The sequence below is a fragment of the Coccinella septempunctata genome, chromosome 6 (assembly GCF_907165205.1).
Source record: "Coccinella septempunctata chromosome 6, icCocSept1.1, whole genome shotgun sequence".
Taxonomy (NCBI): domain Eukaryota; kingdom Metazoa; phylum Arthropoda; class Insecta; order Coleoptera; family Coccinellidae; genus Coccinella; species Coccinella septempunctata.
In genome coordinates this window covers 26,801,432-26,817,766 of record NC_058194.1, presented here as the reverse complement: position 1 = coordinate 26,817,766, position 16,335 = coordinate 26,801,432, and the positions used below count along the sequence as shown (strand labels likewise).

Genomic DNA, 16,335 nt, shown 5'->3' with positions numbered 1-16,335 from the left:
TTGAGGTTAATGGTTAATATTTTTAGTGAAGTATAATCCGAAAACATTGTAATCGGTAGTTAATATTTGAAAAGTGACCGTAGTTGTCGTGAAATTTTCTAATTATAAGAGTTCTGATCCTCGGAATTACGAATAAATATGGAAGAAGCTACTAAAAAAGTTGTGGCCCCAACTGTGGAACAAATTAACGCCGACAGAATAATGCAGTTAGCAACAAAATATTGGGCCCCACATTCGCAAGAAAGACTTCCGTTCGATGCCCGCATTATTGATGATATATATTTAGAAGACATCAGGGGTAGTAATTATTCGATAAGAAAAATCATCATATTAGAATTCAGTCAGTACCTGGAGAATTATTTATGGCCAAATTACAAACCAGGAGCCTCCTATGCTCATATGCTTTCAATTGTGATAATGGTTAATGAAAAGTTCAGAGAGAGGGTACAGGTATGGCAAGCATTTCGAGAAAGCAGTTTATATTTCCCCGAACTGTTTCAACAAGTGATGCATGGTTGTTTTGAGGATGAACTGACTTCAAACATTAGGGAACAAACTGCTCTATTAGTTTTTTTGAATCATTGCTTCAATAGTTTGGAAGAATCTATCTGCAGAGAACAAGTGAAGAAAATAGTATCTTTACCTATGTGGGCATCTCTCCAAGAAGAAAGGAGAGAATTGGAATTCAAAAGAGTCCCAAGGTGGCGAAAATACTGGAGAGCTATACAGAAAAAGGACAAAACAGAAAAAGATTTAGAAAGCCGCATGTGGGAAAGGACTTTTCTGCATAAGCTCATGCTTAAGTTTATGGATGTGTTAGACTCCATTACAGAAACGAGTATATATTTGAAGGATAGGGTTCATTACTGTGAAAGGTTCTTAGAGTTAATGATTGATATAGAATCCCTGCTACCAACAAGAAGGTTTTTCAATATCGTTTTAGATGATTGTCACCTAGTCGTTAGGTGTCAACTTTCAGCTCTCATCAAAAAACCTGAAGGAAGGTTGTTTGCTCAACTCCTTGACACCCTCAAATTTTATTCAAAATTTGAAATAAATGATGAAACTGGTGATCCTTTGACTGATCATGATATGACACAAATTCATTATGATCAAATTACTTCATTGCAAAAGGTAGCCTTCACTAAATTTCCAGAACTCTTAGATTTCGCACTTGCTAATGTTGCTAGTGTTGATACAAGGAAAAGCTTATCAAAGTATTTTGGTTCCTTGAATCAGAATTGTCTCCATCTTATTGCATCATATCTTGGACTAGTTCCTGCTCCAGATAAAAAAGAAGAAATTTCTTGGTGTAGATTCGATGAGGAATTTTTAAGAGAGTTATTAGTTTCCCGCCATGAGAGGAGGATATCTCAATTAGAAGCACTCAATGAAATGCCTTTGTACCCTACTGAATCTATCATTTGGAATGAGAACATTGTACCAACAGCTTATTTCTCAGGTGAAGACTGTTTAGCTTTGCCAAAACTCAATCTTCAATTTTTAACATTACATGATTACTTATTGAGAAACTTTAATTTATTTCGTCTGGAATCAACATATGAAATTAGGCAAGACATTGAGGATAGTGTGAGCCGTTTATGTCCTTGGAAAGCAGAAGATGGCAGTGTGTACTGGGGTGGATGGGCAAGAATGGCACAACCAATTTTACATTTTGCTGTGGTGGAAGTGGCAAAACCAAACATTGGTGAAAAAAGACCAAGTCGAGTTAGAGCTGATGTTACAGTGAATTTAGCATTAAAGCCTGAAATTAAAGCTGAGTGGGAGAATTTGAGGAAACATGATGTTTGTTTCTTATTGACGGTCAAACCAAAAAATCCAATCGGAACCAAATACGATTATAAATCCCCCTTCATTCCACAAGTAGGGCTAGAATATGTGAGAGGTTGTGAAATTGAGGGGATGCTTGATAATAACGGAAGAGTAATTGAAGATGGCCCTGAGCCTAAACCCGTTCTACCAGGTGATAAAAGAACTTATCGTGTGTGGCTAGATTGTAATCAGTACAGAGATGATATGAATCAAACAAACCAAGGTAGTCCAGATGTTTATGAAAGCTTCAATATATTGCTGAGAAGAAAGCCGAAAGAAAATAACTTCAAGGCAGTCTTGGAAACAATCAGAGAATTAATGAATACAGAATGTGTAGTTCCTGACTGGTTGCATGATATAATATTAGGTTATGGGGACCCCAGCGCAGCACACTATACAAAAATGCCAAATCAAATATCCACAATAGATTTTAACGATACTTTCATTGACATAAGGCATTTAACTGATTCATTTCCAGATTATCAAATTGTTCTGGACAAAAAAAATTCTTCAGCTCCAGTAGAATCAAGTGATAGTCTAGATAACCTGCCTTACCTTTTCAAAGTTACTTTCAAGGATCTAGGTGAGGAAAACAAAGAAAATCCTGAGAAGGAAATCGTCATTGAACCTCATATTATCCCAAAAAGAGGACCTTATCTTTTCAATGAACCAAAGAAAAACACAATTCCTTTCACCCCAACCCAAGTAGAAGCTATAAAAGCTGGTTGTCAGCCAGGTCTAACACTTGTAGTAGGTCCTCCTGGAACTGGAAAAACGGACGTAGCAGTACAGATTATTTCAAACATATATCATAATTTCCCAAATCAGAGAACTTTGATTGTTACACATTCTAACCAGGCACTCAATCAACTATTTGACAAAATTGTTGCGCTGGATATTGACGAGAGGCATCTGCTACGTTTAGGACATGGGGAAGAAGCTCTGGAAACTGAGAAAGACTTCAGTAGATACGGACGTGTGAATTACGTGTTAGCCAAACGTTTGGACTTACTAGTGGAAGTTCAGAAACTTCAGGAATCGTTGGAATGCCAGGGCGACGTAGCTTATACCTGCGAAACAGCAGGTTATTTTTACTTATACCAAGTTCTTTCAAGATGGGAACATTATCAGAGTATAATCAATTCACCGAAGGTAACATTGGACAAGATCAAGGATGAATTTCCATTCACAAAATTTTTCCAAAATGCCCCTGAGCCACTTTTCAAAGGTAAATCTATCGAAGAAGATTTGGAAATTGCTGAAAGTTGCTTCAGATACATCAAACACATTTTTGACGAGTTGGAGGAATTCCGAGCATTTGAACTACTTAGATCTGGATTGGACCGATCAAAGTATTTATTAGTTAAAGAAGCGAAAATAATTGCTATGACATGTACCCATGCAGCACTCAAAAGAAAGGAGCTAGTAGAAATGGGTTTCAAATATGATAACATATTGATGGAAGAAAGTGCTCAAATTTTAGAAATCGAAACTTTTATACCATTGTTGCTACAAAATCCTCAGGATGGTTTTAACAGGCTAAAGAGATGGATAATGATAGGAGATCACCACCAATTGCCTCCTGTTATAAAAAATATGGCTTTTCAAAAATATTCCAATATGGAACAAAGTTTGTTCACAAGGTTGGTCAGAATAGGAGTGCCAACTATTGAATTGGATGGGCAAGGAAGAGCTAGGAGCACAATCTGTAATTTATACAGATGGAGATATAAACAACTGGGTGATTTGCCACACATTGGTGTATCACCAGAGTATCAAGTAGCTAACGCAGGATTTGCCTACGATTTCCAACTCATCGATGTTCAAGATTTCAACAACATAGGGGAAAGTGAACCAAATCCATATTTCTATCAGAATTTAGCTGAAGCCGAGTATTGTGTCGCCGTTTTTATGTACATGAGACTTCTTGGTTACCCTGCATCAAAAATCACCATTTTGACAACATATAACGGCCAAAAACATTTAATAAGAGACGTTGTCAATACAAGATGTGCGAACAATCCATTGATTGGAAAACCACATAAAGTGACTACTGTAGATAAATATCAAGGTCAACAAAATGATTACATTCTGCTGTCTTTGGTCAGAACAAAAGCCGTTGGTCACCTTAGAGATGTGAGAAGACTTGTGGTAGCCATGTCCAGAGCTAGATTAGGTTTATATGTATTTGCGAGAGTATCACTCTTCCAGAATTGCTTCGAATTAACACCTGCATTCAAACAATTGACTAGTAGGCCTAATAAACTTCATTTAGTTTTAAACGAAGTGTTCCCAACAACTAGATCTTGTAAAGATGTTCCATCGAGTCCTATGGTAGTTGATGATATGACTCAAATGGCTAACTTTGTGTATAAGTATTACGTTAATAGGGTGGAACACCTCAAATCCTTCTACAAAGCAGATCAGAAAGAGGAGAACGCTGAAGGTGAACGTGAAGAACCAGCACAGAAGAAGCAGAAGATTGTTGAGGTAGAAGAATGTGAAAAAGTGAATTATCCAGTCCCGATCGAAGATGAACCTGTTGAAGATATGGAAACTGTTGAAGATACGGAAACTGTTGATGCAGATGAATAAGAACTGAGATGAGAGTAGTGAAGGTTTGCAGTTGAGTAAATCGCTCATTTTCTTTGGAGGAAGATATATTTTGAAGAGAAATTTGTACAAACGAATAGAAAATATGGAGATATGTTTCTGACTTCATTGTAAATATAAGAACTGAAATTATTTGGTGAATCATAAAATATAATCAATTAAAAAGTTACTATCCAAAACACTTCTTTTACTTTTTTCCTATCCTTATCAAAGGCAATTATTTCGACAAATTTATGGTGGATAAGGTGCGTTTATCAGACATCCTAAGCACATAACAATAATGACGATTAGGTGATTTTTATTTGCGAAAATAAATCAAGATCAACTTGCATCTCTACCCTCACATTTGGTTAATTTAATATTATATCGTAATGCCGATATTTTTTTGCTCTACATATATCTGTTACGGCTAAAGATAGGTGTGAACATAAACTTAAGATTAGCCGGCTAAACTTAGGTTTAGCTTCGGGTATTTGCTAATGTTAGTTTCTTCTATCTTTAGCCGGCTAAACTTAAGTGTAACCACATCCCATCGGCTAAAAATGTAGAAGGCTTGAGGGGCGTAAATTTTCGGCAATTAAAAGAATGTAAAGAAATAGTAATACGAGTATAATCAAACTATTAATGCAATGCATTTTTTGTATGAATTTCACATATTTTAATAGCAGAAAAGCATTCTGTTAAGCAGTTGAGAAATTGGAGAATGAACATATATTTGTTTCAACTGTGTCTCAATGAATTCACATTGACGAATCTAAAAATCTAAACGCTTGATGACAAAATTCGAGACATGCTATTTTGAGTGTGAGGGAAAACTGTAGTGTTAATTATTATTTTTCATCTTGTTATTATTCATAATTTGAGGGGAATTGAATGAGCAGAAGGAGATAATGAAGACAAGAATGATGCCTCGAACTTCTTTATCAAAATACCAAAGATTTTCTAGAAAAATATAAGTAGAAGTACCCAATCTTGTTTGTAATTAACCGGACTATTTGGTTCAAAGATTATAGAGTTAACTGTATAATCTTTGATTTGGCTGATAAGCTGTACGATTAATGCACTTGTATCCCCCGGGATGATTCATCAAGGGTGGCGATAGGCCATATTTTGGAACCCGTATATTCAATGAATCGGGAAGAAATTTTTAACAAAATCAGCTAGAGAAAGTGTTTTCAACTATGTTCATGTTCATAGTTTTTTTTTTTTGTTTTTTTTTTGCGAAAGAATTGGTTGGAAAGAAATTGCAACGTTAGAAACTATAGTTCCTATTCCGTAATTTTTCCATAAACCCAATTATTGAATGGTAGGGAAAATATACTTTTGTTTACGGAAAAAATTTTCTATGTCCAATATCTCATTTTCTTGAGGGTTCATATTATGGTTTTTCACAAATTAAGCTCGGTTTGAAGAGCATTAATCTCCTAAACAGAAAAAAATAACTCGTTAAATGTTGAATTGAAAATCCATGGGCGTTATGTAATGCAACCCCAATACATTCGATGCTCTTTTGCATATTTCAATTCTAAAAATTTAAACAAAAAAGTGGCCGTGTGCGTTCGTCCTCTCCCATCCGACCATTCTTGAGACATCAACTCTCCGCATGTCCATCGAATACATTTTTAGCCGTTCCGTTTTGGGTAATGTGCACATTAGCCGGCTAAAGATGAAATGCCCTGACGCAGATGAATATTTTATCGAACTTTAGCCGATCCTCGAATATAAACCTAAGTTTAGCCGGCTAATCTTAAGTTTATGCTCACACCTATCTTTAGCCGTAACATATCGATATATTTCCAGAGATATAGAAGGGGGGAGATTGAGCTTCGACCACTGCGCATCCTATTTTCATGGGACAAAAGTGGGTCCGCCATTTGTCAGGTCATAGCACGGTATTATGAGCACGGTTTAACAATTTAGTGAATATTCTTGTCATTTAGCTGCCATTGCCTGCTGTCAAGTCAAACGAATGTAAACAATAATAACAAATATCAACGTATTTTTGGTGATATTTAGCGGATTCGTGTGGTTTTATTAGCTTTTTTCGCTGAATAGCAGGATATTTACGATGGCTTACTTCACAATTATAGGTAAGTTCCCAATTATATCAATTTTTGAATATCTTTGATAGATTTACAAAGTTTTTAAACTTGTTTCAGTATTTCTCCTTCAAAATTGATGAAGACACATCGAATTGAAAAAACTCCAAGCATCATCTATAGGGAAATTATACAATTAAGTCTCTAAAAAACAAAATACAACACATGAAAGAAGTGATGGACTTTTTGAGACAAGATCAACGTATTTCTGAAAATGCTGCCCATCATTGGGAGAAATCTTTTGATTCAGTGCCACATTGATGAAAAGATATTTAAAAAATGTAGAGAATGATACTATGACCCTAAAAGTTCCAGTCTTGAGGGAATTGTAATATTCTTCGAAAATCAAGGTAACATGAGATAATTTAATATGAAACTGAGATGATTTTATATTATGTTTGTTTCAGGGGGACTTCATGTACCATCATATGGAATTATAACAATATGTCAAACAGGAAATTGATGATTTCAACTAAAAATAGAGTTCCAAGAGATGAAAATTTTCTCGAATCATTTGCAACAATTCAGTCCCAAAAATTTTATGATCGAGTTGATGATTTGTTCCCTTCCTTGAAAGAATATTTTTTATATTCTTCAGTGATTGGCAGACATCATGGCTTTCTTTTAGTGAAAAATATTGCCAGATCTCATTTTAAAATTGAGAATATTCAATCTGTGTGAAAAGTTTATTTAAGGTTCTGCAATTAGAAGACTTCATCACTTGATTTTATGCAGCAATCAATACTCGATATACAATATTGTATAAATAAAATGAATAGAAAAATGTTTTTTTCTTTTATATATTTAATGCCAGTAGCTACTGAAAAATGTATCGACTTGTTAACTTTCATCATATCATGTCTTACTTCCAATAAAAAATATCAGATCAAATTATCCACTTTGTGCAAAAAATTTAGTGTCCTTCAGATAGACAAAATCGTGTTTCCGTAGAAACCGTAGAAAAATAAAAATTAAAACTTAATAGCAGAGTTTCGGAATTGCATCTCGAAGGAAAGTGGGGGAGCAATTTTTCAGGTTACTTTCCTCTGATCGTAATTAGGGAACAGTAGTGAAAAGAAGCGATTCTGGAACAAACCAAATATTGGTGACGCTTCGAAGTCTATATATATCAGACTACCCCATAAGACCAAATTGCTAGAATCTTCGAAATCATGGATTTTATTTTGAAAACGTTACCTATTTTGATATTTCGTTTCATGTTTTTGTTTGATGTTAAGAAACTATTTTTTCCACTGATTGGCTCCCAACCAGAATCAAAATAGAAGTATGTATTTCAATGATTTAAAAAATTTTGAAATTGACTTAGGTTCTCAAACTGGGAGAAAAAATTCGAAAAACTTAAAATTAAATTAAAATTTATCGTTGGTTACAAACGCTTGAATATAATTCAAAAGGATTCATTGGTACAGTTCAGAATTCAGATGATATGTTCAATATTTGCACATCTCATTATATTCACCAGAATACACAAAACAAATAATTTTTTCCTTCCTTGACATTTTTGGTATTCATTTTGTATTGTACTGAAGAAATAAGAAACGAATTGACCGAAATCTCATAATTTCAAGTACTGTTATCAACGAAATCATAACATTCAAATTCTGAATTTTACGTGCCCCTGTATATAACTCTTGCCACATGCTATCACTTTTGGGCGGTGCTGTATATATTTCCTGACAAATGGCGGCCTTCAATTTTAGCCAGTTCGCGCAGCTTGAAGCTCAATCTCCCCCCTTCTATATCTCTGTATATTTCTCACCCCATCCCTAAGACCTTTAAATGACACAAGTAGTAAAAGATCTATGATATATTATTTAGCTCTGTGGTGTGTAATAACAAAACAATAACAAACTCTTGGTGAAGTTTGAAGTTTATCCGATTTGATATAATATTGTTATGTTTTATGAAATTTAATCCAAGTGTATTCATTAATTTATTTTCTTAAACACTGAAAGGGGTGTTACTTTACTTAAGAACATTATTAATATGACCAATCTCATGATGGATTACGAATTTAAAATGAAAACTCAAAATGAAAGAGTTAAAGTTGAAGACTTATTTGATTATGAAGGCTGTAAAGTGGGCAGAGGAACTTACGGTCATGTTTACAAAGGTAGAAGAAAAGATAATTCCGACAATAGGGATTATGCACTGAAACAAATCGAAGGAACTGGCTTATCAATGTCAGCTTGTAGAGAAATAGCCGTAAGTTATGGTGATTTTTTTCAAGCAAACATAAAACGATTTTATTCCAGCTGTTACGTGAACTGAAACACTCTAATGTGATCAATTTGATAAGGGTATTCCTGTCTCACAATGATAGGAAAGTGTGGTTGCTGTTTGACTTTGCAGAACATGATTTGTGGCACATTATTAAGTTTCATAGAGCAGCCAAAGCCAACAAGAAGCCATTTATGGCTCCGAGGGGAATGGTCAAGTCATTATTATATCAAATATTAGATGGGATTCATTACTTACATTCAAATTGGGTCTTGCACAGAGACTTGAAACCCGCTAATATATTAGTAATGGGTGAGGGGCCTGAAAGGGGTAGAGTTAAAATAGCAGATATGGGATTTGCAAGGCTTTTCAATGCTCCTCTTAAACCCCTGGCAGATTTGGATCCTGTTGTTGTGACATTTTGGTATCGAGCCCCTGAATTATTATTAGGAGCAAGACATTATACAAAAGCCATAGGTAAGAAGTAAACTTAGTGTAATATATGTGTTTCAAGTCACTGAGTGTCAGGAGTACGATGCACAACCTAATATCTGTTTCTTGAAATTAATTACTGAAAAGATATTTGATGTTATTGTATTGGCAACATCAGGTTTTGGTATGTAGATATAGCGTCTCTCTTTTCAGATATCTGGGCAATAGGATGTATCTTCGCAGAACTCTTAACATCAGAACCTATTTTTCATTGTAGACAAGAAGATATAAAGACAAGCAATCCTTATCATCATGATCAGTTAGATAGAATTTTCAATGTAATGGGTTTTCCTCATGAGAAAGATTGGGAGGATATAAAAAAAATGCCTGAACATCCAACATTATTGAAGGATTTCAAAAAGTCCAAGTAAGTTCTGAATATATATTGATATTGAAATTTTCATTGCATTCTCAGAAATGTTCCATTTCTTTAAATTCTCAATTTTTCCATCATAGAAGATATTAATCAGTTTGTTTCAGCTCCAATTCAGTAAGTTCTCTCATCGAACTCACACTTTTTTGTTATGATTCAATATTTTCGAATTAAGAGGTATTTTTGATTTCAGCTATGTGAACTGTTCACTAATCAAATATATGGAAAGGCATAAAATTAAACCTGACAGCAAGGCATTCCATTTATTACAGAAATTATTGCTGATGGACCCTAACAAAAGAATTACCTCTGAACAAGCAATGCAAGATGCTTATTTTTCAGAAGATCCTCTTCCTACTCATGATGTTTTCGCAGGTGAATATGAAATATTGAACTCGAAACAAAATGAAATTATAGAAGAAATACAATTATCAATCAATCATCAGTAATATACATAATTTTTATAAATATCTTTGATCTCAAACTGATGAATAAGTGACTTTACATTTTCCATCAAAACATTGAAAATATTCTATTTCAAGGATGCCCTATTCCGTACCCTAAGAGAGAGTTTTTGACTGACGATGATCAGGAGGAAAAATCAGAAAAAAGACAAAACCAGCAGCAACAGCAACAACAAACGCAACAGCAATCTCAGCAACAGTCCCAGTCCCAACAGTTGCAGTCATCGAATAGTGATAATCATAACAACCCTGCAAAGAGGGTAAGATTGAATCCGCCTCAACATCCTGGACAGGTAAACCAACAGGTATAGAACGTTTGTAGACAGTTAACAATTAATCATAACTTGAAACTCTTGTTCCAGAACATACCAATGTCCCAACAGCAGGATTTCCATCAGCAGCATGTCATTTTCAACAATAGTCAACAGCAACAGAATTTTTCCCAAAGGTTTTGATGGATTTGATATTTTATCCTTTTCAAATGATTTGTTATACTGATACGAATTGTAGTTCAGATGTATGTCGGATTAAACTTTAGTTAAGTTTTTTTATATATAAATGCGGTTGGTAAAATTTGTCGAGTGGAAGAGGTGAAAATCAGCTGATTAGAGGGGACTCAGATCTAAAAAAAAAGCTTTGGAAATTGGAAAATTTTGACATTATCAAACACGAATGTAAACAAATTACGTCAGTTTTAGAAAGTGAGGTTATCAGTGATCATAGACAGGGGTGGATAGTATCGATTCAACTCGTCGATAGTGAAGAGTAGTTTTCTTGGCCATGGTATTTCATTATGATTTTTTTGAAGCAAATCGGTCCGAAAAGACTTAATAATATATTTGTGCCTTTTTTTTATTAGGACTTTTACTTAATTTACAGAGTTTTTGCTATACGACAAAGCCCTTTCTTCTTTATAGTAGGAAAAGATATTCATTATTTTTTGAATATAGTAGGATGTGGGGTTCATAATCAAGATTTTTAGAGGAAAAGCCAATTTTTTATACGCCAGTAAGGATTGGATACATCATATAAAATCTATTAATAAATATATATCTTTTCACAAAATAACTAAACAATTCATCTGAAAAACATAACTTCATTTTCAAGAAATAATAGAAAATTTACAATACATTACAAATTCATTCTAGAACTTCAAATGGGTTTATTTGCTCTGTATCACTCCTAGAATTAAAAGCTTTGAGAGTTGCGCTCTTCGGAGTGTCGAAATCATAAATAAAATCTTTCTGCGAGGCTTTGATACTTTTTGTTCGATTTCTAAGCGGTCTAACATGCTCACACGATTGACTCGCCTCGCATTTATCCACATTATTATCCTTTTTATGGTCATTTCCTAATATCACCTCCATTATTGCTTGCTTTGACAAATCTTGCATAGCATCAGTTTCTTCCATCAATAGAAAACTGTTATCCGCAGTTTCGACGCAATCATCTAAATTTTCTTCAAGGGTTAAATCTATATAGCCCAAAATGTTGTTTTCTCCTACATTAATGGTTGAAAGATCCATCGAATAACCACCCAAATCTGTAGATGGATCAGCTTCTATAACTAGAGGATCGCATAATTCAACCTCGGAAGTAGATGCATTGTCCTCATCGATTTCTATTGTTTGGTAGTTGATCGATTTATCTTCATCAATCTTTGTATCAGTCCCAAGAGTTTCTGCATCATCTTTCTCATTGGAAAGAGATTCGAGGTGCATGAAGTTATCGGATATCAAAGAAGCCTTCCAGGTTGGAATCGGTAAGACTGACCCCTCAACAAGATTCAGAGGCAGCTTATGATCTTTCCGTACGTGCTTCTCACAGTCATTTTTATTGAATGACATAAACAAGCACTTGCTACATTGAAACCTATACCAGGAAAAATGATTAGACATATGCAACAGTAACTCCGATAACGAAACAAATTGATTGTTGCACAAAGAACAAGTGAGATTTTGTTTATCAATAAAAGGTGAAATCTTTGATACGAATGCTTTGTTTTCTTCACTTTTATCAACTTTTTCTTGATTCAACTTAGGGATTGAAGCTCTTATTATTTTCTCACTATTGGATGAGTCAGATCTTTTCCTTTTCCTAATCTTTGAAGAACTGGCCGCCTTCGTTTCAACAATAACTCCCGTGTTATTATTATTAAATTTTTCTTCACCTTCTAAATTTGAATTAGTTACATCGTTTTCAATAGTCTTCAAACCATTAACTTTATGAAGCAAAGATTTTTCCGAATCTACATTTTCCTGAGGATTTTTAATGTCTGAATCCGTAACGTCTTCATCGATTATTTCTCTAATTAGTGGTTTGATGCTGACATCTATGAAATTAGGGTCTTCACATAGATCCAATTTGAAATCGCAACTTATCTTGTTATCCAAGCTGATATCCGAAGAAACATCCATCTCGTTTTCCGTTGACGTTTTGGAATTGCTACTCGACGACTGATCTGAAAACTCCGATTCCACAATTTTCTCTTCAGTGTTCTCTGAAACGCCCGACACTACTTTAGAATCTGATAAATCGTTCGGAATGTCTTTTGGCGGGTCGGTCATCGAATTTTTTGGAATATTCGAGTTCGTTTCAGTGTCCGATGAAGCAGGATCATCACTTGAATTTGAATAATTTCCAGGGTCATTTATAACGATGCTATCAGTGTTTTCAGAAGTCTCGGCCTCGAATCCTCTACATGGGGAGTCACTTCGATCTGAGAGTTTCGAAGAAGTATTCTGATCTGATGTTGGCGTATTTCTACCGGTATCTACTCCAATGATCGACATAAGTTTGTCTTTATCATACTGTTGAATATCCTTCTTCATCCATTCATCAGTGTTTTCTACATCGCTATCATGTTCTTCGACAACAAGAGATTCCACTATCTCCCCTTCTTCCTTATTTTCTAACTCATCCTCCTTGCTCGTTTCTGTATTATTTATTTGGGGGTGATTGTCTTCAGAGGGATTCTTTGGTTTGTACATTATCACATTACTAGATTTTCTTTTTGCTGATCCTATATGTTGGGCTTTACTGAACTGAGTTGACTTGAATTTGTCACCATTTTCCGACTCCTTCTTCCTACTGTTGTTTTCCTTGATCGAATTGCATACCGCTATCCTCTTGATGCACATGACCGAATGAGACATCAAAGCAGCTTTCCTTTCAAAATGTTTGCCGCAACCACCACACATTTGTAAATCGCTGTCTCCTTCGACATTGTCCAACCACTGTAAAATGAATGACATTGTTATTATGGATATAGATCATGATGAAATATACTTTGTTTTAACTGATGAAAAACTATCGGCAAGCAGATAAATTATTGAATTCTCAAAAAAGTACTTGGTAAAAGTGAAAAGTAATTTGTAAAAATAAAAAGTAATTTGGAATAATACAAAGTGATTTATTATAATTTGCCTGCTTCTTCTTGAATTTTCCAACAGTAATTTTCATCAGACCAAAATTTTATACCTCATTTTCTTGATCATTGCCCTCCTTATGTTCCTTAGGATTTTTTCTCTTGTCTTTGTTCTCCTCCGATTTCCTAAATATTGCACTATTATTGATTTGGGTCCTGTATTTTCGTATTTGGTTCGATGTCATTCTGTGAATTTTCAACAAATGCCGGTAAACGGACCAGGCGTTCGAGAGGTTGTCCTTACATACCGGACATGGATAAACTAGTCTATTTTGACTATGCTTATATTTAACATGGCAGGCCAATGTTTTCTTAGTGGAAAATTTTGTATTGCACTCTGTACATAAATAATCATTTTTCAATATATGCTTATCATCCTTTTCTTTAGGATTTAAAGTTAAAATCTCTCCATTTGATCCGAGAACTGCCTCATTCCGATCAAATATGCTATGTATTTCCATTACCTGGAAAATAAAGAAATCCTATAGAGTTAGTAGTTATTTTAGTATAGGTTATTTTTATACACTTCCACAATTTATTTTTATTCTCACCAACCTCTGATTTCATCAACTCTGCCTCCCCCAATTTTGGTCCAAATTCCATTGTCTGAAAGACAGCCACATCCGAACCCTCTATTTTCTCCAGTGATATACTTTTCAAATCCCCAATTTTTTTTTCCTCCTCAATTTTTGGCAGATCTGTGGAGTTTTCATTTTTCATGTCTTCTACAAGCTTCTTCTGTTCATGTCTCTTTAAGAGGTTTTCTATTATCGGATTCAAGCTACTTCCGGGAACTTTTTTTGTATCGGGAGGTTCTGTTTCGGCTACAATCTGATTAGCAATTTCAATATCTCTCTGGATAATAGTGACCCCATAAGTCTGTGAAATGCTGGCTGGTTAATTATTTTGTACTACAGAAAATTTATATGATACAGAAATAATAACATATCACTGAGACAATATAAGAGTTCGAACTCAAAAAGAGTATACTAATTGATGAAATTTCACAAATTGTGAATCGCTTACCTCTTGACAACTTTGCCCTGGATCTCTAGGAGTATTATATTTTTCTCGGCAAAATTTCCTTTTATGCAATATAAAATTTGCTATACTCCTAAAAATGGTTCGACAAATTCTGCATTCATACATCAAATCGCATTCATAAGCGAGATAACTCTTGACCTGAAAAAATAATTTGGAATTAAATCAAAAGCGTATTTAACAGATTTTTGTTAATACAACAGGTCATAACTTACCTCATTAGTAGCTGTTTCAAAAAGTGTCAGTGCATGTTTCAGACCAAACACACTTGTGTCGATTGGTAACCGAACATGTGACAAGTCGACATCCTTATACGATGTGGCTTTTCCAAGAGGTAGATCTAATGGCTTCTTTAGTTTTTTTGCCGACTTAGACATTTTGCTTGAACAACTGTGTCAACCATCAACTGAAAGAAAATTAACATTGACTGTGCGTTGAGAATTCAAATGAAATCACACAGGAACGTACTTCCCCATATGCGATTTGAATTCAGCGATGTAAGTTTTTCAGAATACTCTGTATCAGATTATTCATTGGAAATTGTTAGGGAGTTATTTAGAAGGAATACAATAAGATTATGACCCAATCTAACTGATTCTTCAACAGATAAATTTAATAGATGTCAACTTGAGGTGGAGTATTGAGTAATTAGAATTAAAAGATGTGCAAATAAAAATAGAACAAACATAGCATCACATATAAATCAAGGTTTAAAACTTATTGCAGTTATCAATATTGTGGACTCTCTGAAGGGTTCATTTCTAGGAATGTTATTCAACAAAATACCTTCTCACTTCCTACAATATTTTGGATTTCTCCTCATCAAACTCATTTTACAACTTGTATTTGGATAAAAGTGATTTAGGGCTTCCACCACATGAACTTGGCAGGTGCAATTTCACTATTCAATAAAAAGAAATGAATAAGTTTTGTATTATTTCATACAAATTCCAAAAGTAGTCCCTTCTTGAAAATACCCTGAAAATGAAATCTCTCCAATTTTCGTCTCACTGTACAGCGTTGCCACTGCCGATCGAAAATTCAGAATTTATCCAACAGATGGCCGCCAACTTATTGTATCGTTTTTCTTAGGAATTCTGAATATTTCACGTTTCCAAAAAATTCGGAGCAGTTCACCTGCATCATTGCTATTTATTATTCAAGCATTCAAGTCTATTCCTCAGGAAAATGTGTAGAAATAGAAGCAAATCTCAATTCCTCTAAATATTTCCAATAACCTTATTGGAATACTTAATAAATTTTGAGAACCATGGGTCTATAGTGAAAATTAATAGAGTCTTTCTCATTACAAAGGGAAAAGAACACCTCTCCAAATTCATCTACTCGTGATTATTGAATTGATTTGTATTTGTCCTTTGTTCACCCTGTGGTATGTGGCAAATCCTTGAAGCTTGAACTTGTACGCAAAGATTTAATATATCTATACCTAATCTTTGCTTGTACGAATTAGGAAGTCAATTGTGTTCTGTTCCTGATATAAATATATTTATAATTTTTATTTGAGACTCAGCGGTTCTATATAAAGCTCATACTTGAGTCACTTTTTGCAACTGATTCTTATTATTAATCTTCATGAAGATTAATAGCTACTGTGTTCAATAATTAATAATAATAAATAATTCTAGTTTGAAGCAAAATTGAAACTCAATAATATTTTCTTCATTTATAATTAAATTGAAGTAGGATATTCATTCAAAATTAAAATTTCCTTTGACCGCGATTGAGGTGGAA

General features: G+C 34.2%; 3 protein-coding genes and 1 long non-coding RNA gene across 6 annotated transcripts; 3 read left to right on the top strand and 1 right to left on the bottom strand.

The window, feature by feature from the left end:
- The first annotated feature begins 25 nt into the window (after positions 1–25).
- Positions 26–4,627, top strand: LOC123315045 (RNA helicase aquarius). Its single transcript, XM_044900591.1, has one exon. It carries the CDS (start codon positions 139–141, stop codon positions 4,426–4,428), a length of 4,290 nt encoding a protein of 1,429 aa, XP_044756526.1. The 5' UTR covers positions 26–138; the 3' UTR covers positions 4,429–4,627.
- Positions 4,628–6,248: 1,621 nt separating this feature from the next.
- On the top strand, positions 6,249–7,194 carry LOC123315430. The gene is made up of 3 exons (XR_006537952.1): positions 6,249–6,536; positions 6,606–6,895; positions 6,953–7,194. It is a non-coding gene; the product is annotated as an uncharacterized LOC123315430 (long non-coding RNA).
- Positions 7,195–8,399: 1,205 nt separating this feature from the next.
- Positions 8,400–10,662, top strand: LOC123314976 (cyclin-dependent kinase 8). 2 transcript variants are annotated; one of them, XM_044900472.1, is made up of 6 exons: positions 8,400–8,771; positions 8,822–9,263; positions 9,432–9,645; positions 9,845–10,026; positions 10,194–10,408; positions 10,478–10,662. In XM_044900472.1, exons 1-6 carry the CDS (start codon positions 8,553–8,555, stop codon positions 10,568–10,570), a joined length of 1,365 nt encoding a protein of 454 aa, XP_044756407.1. In that variant the 5' UTR covers positions 8,400–8,552; the 3' UTR covers positions 10,571–10,662. The 2 variants fall into 2 exon arrangements, with proteins under 2 accessions (XP_044756407.1, XP_044756406.1); XM_044900471.1 differs by having other exon boundaries at positions 8,401–8,771; positions 10,194–10,420.
- A 472-nt stretch (positions 10,663–11,134) lies between these two features.
- Positions 11,135–15,603, bottom strand: LOC123315521. Of its 2 annotated transcripts, none has more exons than XM_044901244.1 (6): positions 15,370–15,603; positions 14,799–14,989; positions 14,569–14,724; positions 14,098–14,421; positions 13,596–14,006; positions 11,135–13,351 (listed from the first exon to the last, which is right to left on the bottom strand). In XM_044901244.1, the coding sequence occupies exons 2-6, from the start codon at positions 14,958–14,960 to the stop codon at positions 11,255–11,257; spliced, it is 3,150 nt and encodes a 1,049-aa protein (XP_044757179.1). In that variant the 5' UTR covers positions 14,961–14,989; positions 15,370–15,603; the 3' UTR covers positions 11,135–11,254. The 2 variants fall into 2 exon arrangements, with proteins under 2 accessions (XP_044757179.1, XP_044757180.1); XM_044901245.1 differs by having other exon boundaries at positions 15,378–15,603.
- Positions 15,604–16,335: the final 732 nt, after the last annotated feature.

Bases quoted from the DNA above. Each gene is read 5' to 3' on its own strand.
- LOC123315045 (XM_044900591.1), top strand. From the start codon at position 139: ATGGAAGAAGCTACTAAAAAAGTTGTGGCCCCAACTGTGGAACAAATT.
- LOC123314976 (XM_044900471.1), top strand. From the start codon at position 8,553: ATGACCAATCTCATGATGGATTACGAATTTAAAATGAAAACTCAAAAT. The intron at 8,772-8,821 runs GTAAGTTATGGT...ATTTTATTCCAG, and splicing joins CAGCTTGTAGAGAAATAGCC to CTGTTACGTGAACTGAAACA. The intron at 10,027-10,193 runs GTGAATATGAAA...TTCTATTTCAAG, and splicing joins TACTCATGATGTTTTCGCAG to GATGCCCTATTCCGTACCCT.
- LOC123315521 (XM_044901244.1), bottom strand. From the start codon at position 14,960: ATGTCTAAGTCGGCAAAAAAACTAAAGAAGCCATTAGATCTACCTCTT. The intron at 14,725-14,798 runs GTAAGTTATGAC...TTATTTTTTCAG, and splicing joins TTGAAACAGCTACTAATGAG to GTCAAGAGTTATCTCGCTTA. The intron at 14,422-14,568 runs GTAAGCGATTCA...AGCATTTCACAG, and splicing joins CAGGGCAAAGTTGTCAAGAG to ACTTATGGGGTCACTATTAT.